Here is a 5880-nt window from a genome sequence, read left to right on the forward strand (position 1 = left end):
TCACCAAACCCCTGACAATTTCAGTTAACGATCCTCTCTGGGCCCATTCAAGGCTGGCCTCCACAGTAACTCACTAATGACATAATATAGTTCAATTAATTACGGAAATTTTTTTAATTTTATGTGAGATAATTTTTTTTTTCTACACATTCTTCGATAATTATGTTTTTTTTTTTTTTTACTTTTATTTTTCAGGTGATAAAGCCTACAAGTTTATCTCTATTATATCAGATAACTTATCTCTTTTAACATGAGATTAATAAAACACTTATCTAAAATTAGTTTTAAGTTCTATTGCTTAAAAGCAGGTTGTTATTTGTCACGTTCCAAATTTTACAAAATTCTTATGCTTATAATCCCCTTATATTTTTTATTTCTTAATTTTGGATTTTAGCCATTGGTATGGTCATTTTAATTTAGTTTCACTATTAAATTTTTATATTAACAATTTAATAATAACAATAAAAACAGCAAAAAAATAAAAAAAACACAAGAGAAAGTAAGAAACATTGATGCTGGTGTTATTTCAAAACTTTAATAATTATATAGTGAAGTCAGAAGAAAAAGGAGTTCATCTTTGGCAGTAGGTCATAAGATAAAAAGTAAAAACTATAAATTCTATAATTTCGGCTTCTAAAAGCCAATTTATGAAGGAGATTCATTATTACCTCAAACCAAGATAAATAATAAAAAAATTCAGTTGCAACGCCGCTGAAGAAATTAATAAACAAGAGGGATGAATATGAGTATAATAAATGACAGCATTAAATAAACAAACAAACCGAAAAGAAGAAGAAAGAATAAGAATGTGTCACACTGTCATGTCATGTGTGTAACAGTGAAACCGAGCGAGCATCTATGATGGTCTAAGTGTTGGGTCAACAAGCCTGCAAAGGTATATATGTACTTGACCTATTGCCACGTTAACTGCCAAACACCCCCATTTTTCTCTCTCCATCACGTGCCTAAGAAAATATAAAATTTAATAAACTCTTTGTGTCTGAATCAAAATCAGAAATGGAAAAGAAAAAAAAATCAAACGATCATAATTCAGTTATCGTTAGATAATTAAGTAGGTAAACGTGAGAATATATATTCTTATATTCGATCTTTTTAATATTATTTTTTAAAAAAAATTAAAATTTTAGTTCTGAAACTTATGCCGAATCAAAATCGGATTAAGAAAAAAATATTTGTTCCTTTAAATGACACAACTTGTGTCATTTTATTAGAGATAAAAAAATAAAGTTTACACATTTATTTATTTTTTTGGTTCATTCTCTTTCATATGAAACAATTTTATGTCATTTAAAATGACACACATTTTTTTTCGAGTGATCACAAAATAAAAAATGAAAATAATTATCATGCAAAGAAAAAGTGGCTGCACCATTGGAAATAGCAGAAAATGTGCAAGTGGCAGCACCTTTGGCTTTAGTGGAGTCACATACATACATAGCTATCATGCGCACCAGCTCATTAGTCTGTGGATCTTCTCTATCTTCCCTGAATTTCTCTATCCATGTTTGGCCCCAGGAAATGCAGTAACAAGGAAGTGGGTCCTACAGGAACATCCTGATTTTTAGGGGTGAGGTTAAAGTGTGAAAACACAAACACTCTCTCTCTCTCTCCTCAGAGTGCTAAATTTTCAACCATCAAACGTGTCCAACCAAACTCCATGTTCGTGCCTCCTCTATGCCACTGTTGTTTTGGTTTGGTTTAGTTGGTTTTTTGTTTTTGTTTCCCACCCTTTCTTTTTCTCTCTAGAATGTTGTCAAATACAAATACAGTTGCACCCTTGTCTTGAAGGATTACAAAAACATAGTTTTCTTTGGAACCTAGTATTATCATTACCTGTGGTGGTGGTTGTGTGCTGATCTTTGTTTCCCATGTGCTGACTTGGTTTTCTTCACCCCTTTTTTTCGTTTCCTACCGTTTAATCTTTCTCCATTTGGGTTTACTAGCTTTCCTCTTTCCTTTGGTCTTGGGGTTGAAAAGCTCAAATTTTGAGGATTGAAAGAGAGTTGGTGTGTGAAAAATCAGCTACTTCTCTTCAGCTTGTTAATGGGTTTGTGTTGAGGTGCTCTTGGCTCTTCCTGGATCCAGGTTTTTCTGGTAATAGAATTTTTGTTTTATTTATTTATTTATTTTTGGCTTTTGTGTTTGTTTTCTGCCTTTCTTTATTGAATTTGTTTATTTTGTAATTGGAGCACTTTCCGGGTTTCCGTTTGTATGGATTTAGTTCAGTTGATGTCTGTTATAAGGTGTTGATTGACCTTGCTTTCTGGGATTTAAGGTTGTAAGATACGTTATGATTGAGCCTTGCTCTTTTCTTCATCCTCACTTATTTTAAAGTTTTTATATATATATATATAAAAAACTATTTATATCAAATAGTAGGTACTAAAGTGTTGTTTTATTAAACCACCAAAAAAAAGTGTTCTTTTACTATAACTGAGTGAACTATTGGCTAAATTAAATAATGAAATTGTTCGTTCTCTGATTTTCATTATCCAAATAATTTACTCAAATCATTATTCTGCAAATTCTTATTCTTTATCAAGAACATGTCCATTACTCACAAATTTTTTATTTTTGGTACGTTACCCTTTTTTCCTTTTTATGTGTTTTTTTTTTTCAGGTTATTGATCTTATAACTCTTAGTCTTTAATTGAAAGAAGATGACTGTGAGAGAACCCTGAATAGTTTGAAAGAGGTAGAAGATGGAAAATACAGGCTTATTGATTCAAAAAGAGAATCACAGGAAAAAGGATTCATTGCATCGTTTGTGCAATGATAAGGAATTATCAGATGAAGACTCTTCAAAATCACAGTTAAAGAAGTTGATTAAAAGATCAAACTCTCATCGGGCACTAGTTGTAAATGCTATCCAATCTCAAATTAGTAAAGTTTTCTTCAAGGATTTATTCTTTGGACGTGTCCATGGACTAGATAATAGGATTCCAAAGCATATGGTGAGTGTGGACGAGAAATATCTTCGTCGCTGTCTGGAATTTGTGCATAACAGTGCATTAAAAGCAGCTCAATGCAGCATACCTGTAAGCTTAAGAGCCACCAACATGGGGACTTTATCAGAAACCTTGAATACAGCTGAGTTTTTTGGTGGAATGCCATGTGGTTCAGGACAATTTGTCTTTGAATGTCCTATAACCGCCGAGACCGGGAGAGTATTTATAAGTGCTAATGGTGGAGAAGAGTGGACTTTAGGTTCAGTAATGGGGAGCAAGAGTATGATAAATATATTGAATAGTGATCTGCTTCAGCACTTTGGTGCTTCAGATAGAAATGACAATTTGAACAGGATGAACTTTTCTGATGCTAAAGGAATGATATGCTATGATTTTATGGACTCTCCGAGCAGTTTAAGTATCTCTTCATCACATAAATTAGAAAAGGAAACACCATTGGTGCAAAGTCATAAGTATGGCCCCATTTCTGTTCATAAAAGGCTTGCTTCCACTTCTAGCACTGCCTCTACTTGTTCCGATTGGTTGTCTTCGGCTTCTTCTACTCCATCTCAGGGAATGATCCAATGTACATGGAAACGAGGGATTCCTCATTTTGTTTTTTCTGCAGATGATCAGAAGGAGGTCTATGTAGCAAACTTGAGGAAGGTTGATTCGTCAGATGATAAGGCTTTGGACTATGTGTACCAGTTTCACTTGAATAAGGGGGGCCAGAAGAGTCGTCATATTCCTGAGAGTGATTTGCAGCTTGTTGGTAAGATGCATGTATCCACAAGTTTCACCCTTTGCCAGAACAATTGTAGAATAATGGAGAGAGAGTTTACATTATTCAGTAACATTGAAATTTATGACAAAGAAATGTACACATCAGAACATCCTCACAGGAAGAACAAGGGGCTGTCAAAGAAGGTGTCACAAGTTTTCAGAACTAGTCCATCATCAAAACGCAGAACACTCTCAAGGTTTGGTGGATCAAGTTCCATAGAGGAGAGTTGTCCTTGGGATCCACATGCTGTTGGTAGGACCAATTTATTAGAGACTAATAATGTTCCTCCAAATTTTGAGATGGCTGCAATTGTTGTGAAAGACCATCTTCCTTGTAATAGAGCAGACAAAGTAGGTGGCTGGGGTTTAAAATTTCTCCACAAATCTGGATCAAATCAATTCACATTGCCTTCTGAAAGTTGTAATAGAAATAATGGTGATTGCTCAACTAGCATGAGCATTCTAATTCCAGCAGGCCTTCATGGCGGGCCAAGAATCAGAAATGGTGGCCCATCCAGTCTGATAGATAGATGGAGGTCTGGGGGCCACTGTGACTGTGGTGGTTGGGATGAGGGATGTCCTCTGACAGTACTTCAGAGAAGATCTAGTAAAGGAGAGGTTCTGTCTCAAGTTGATACACAAGAGTGCAAGTCAGTTGATTTAGTTACTCAGGTCTGTTTATTTCCCACATTCTATTACTCACCTTTCTATTTAAACAATGTTAGTGATTTCATTTTATCATTGCATGTTAGGCAAAGAGTATGGAACTGTAAAATTTGGTTTTAATTAAAAAAAAAAAAAAGTTTCCCCTGTGTGTGTGTGTTTTTCTCCTCAAAACATCAATTTCTTTTCCTCTTTGATTAACTTCACATTTGATCTCCCTTGCTATATTTATAACGCATACAACAAAAACCACCAAACCTTATCTCACTAGGTAGGGTAAGCTACATGGATATTGGACACTATTGGATTCCACTAGGAACCAAATTTTTAATAAAACCATTTAGCTAAGGTCTTTTTTTAATGGTTTCTCCTATAGTTTTCTTCAATTTTTCTCTACCGTTTAATGATAGAGAATTAACTTTGTTCTTTTCTAGATTTGATGGCCACCAAAGCTTAAATATAATAATTCCATAATCTGTTTAAATCTCTCCTCGTTAAACCCCGACTAGAGAAGGTGGAAAATTCCATAATCTGTTTGTGACATTAAATATATCAGTTCTAGCTATTTCTGCGCCTTATGATCGACCGGAACAACATATATGGATCCCCGAAACCCCTTTTTTCATTACTAATTGAATATCCTTCACTTTTCTATGAAAAATGGAACGAAATGATCTACAGCAATCTTTCTCTCAAGTTTAAGCCATTTTTATTTGTATATTCTAGACATCCATGCATCTGTATTCTTGTAGTTACTTTCTTAAACAAGGACAATTATTTAAGTATGCAATGAGATGACCATACCCATCAAATTTCAGGGTTCAAGCAATTTCAGCTCCACCTTGAGGATGGTCAATGTTCATGACGGTCTATATTTTATTCATTTTCATCCAGCTCTGTCTGCACTACAATCTTTCTCCATTGCTGTGGCAATAATTCATGCGCAAAGTCCTTCTCTTCGGCCCAACAGTGCACAGGAGCTGTCATAACAAAAAGTTAAAAATTGAGGTTATTTAACGGTCACAAGTCCCTTACTGTATTATATAAGCAACTGAAGAGAAGATTTAGGTTTTTATACATGAATCTTTGGGGTTTTTTTATTTTTTTGGTGAGTGAATCGGGGTTTTTGTTCCGATGTTTAAGGTTGTTATTTTCATACTGTAAGATGTTATCTTATTTAGGAGAACTAGCTTTGTTTGTCTTTTCTCACAGTTCGTAGACAAGAACTATTGTAGCCATTTCCTCATTCTTTTTTGTTGAAGAGGATAGAATGTAAAAGGGTTTGTTGAAGAAAATTTGGTAAATTGTAGCATTGAGATTGGGTTTGTTATGGTTGTGGATGAGAAGTGGAATTAGCACTTAATCTGAAGAATAACTATTTGAAGATAGCAATTCAGTAATGTATCATGACTCATGATGCTTTGATACAAAGCATATGTGAGATTTTGTTTCTTCTAATTTCTCT

The 5880-nt window shown here is 34.2% G+C and overlaps 1 protein-coding gene across 1 annotated transcript; it reads left to right on the top strand.

Moving 5' to 3' along the window:
• The first annotated feature begins 1647 nt into the window (after nt 1–1647).
• On the top strand, nt 1648–5880 carry LOC133301189 (uncharacterized). Its single transcript, XM_061500810.1, has 3 exons — nt 1648–2115; nt 2642–4424; nt 5234–5880. Exons 2-3 carry the CDS (start codon nt 2724–2726, stop codon nt 5402–5404), a joined length of 1872 nt encoding a protein of 623 aa, XP_061356794.1. The 5' UTR covers nt 1648–2115; nt 2642–2723; the 3' UTR covers nt 5405–5880.

Source organism: Gastrolobium bilobum, unplaced genomic scaffold (genome assembly GCF_033153095.1).
Source record: "Gastrolobium bilobum isolate Gb01-03AN ecotype WA unplaced genomic scaffold, APGP_CSIRO_Gbil_v1 utg28129, whole genome shotgun sequence".
Taxonomy (NCBI): Eukaryota; Viridiplantae; Streptophyta; class Magnoliopsida; order Fabales; family Fabaceae; genus Gastrolobium; species Gastrolobium bilobum.

Coding starts and splice junctions, on each gene's coding strand:
- LOC133301189 (XM_061500810.1), top strand. CDS start 2,724: ATGGAAAATACAGGCTTATTGATTCAAAAAGAGAATCACAGGAAAAAG. Junction 4,425..5,233: donor CAGTTGATTTAGTTACTCAG/GTCTGTTTATTT, acceptor ATCAAATTTCAG/GGTTCAAGCAATTTCAGCTC.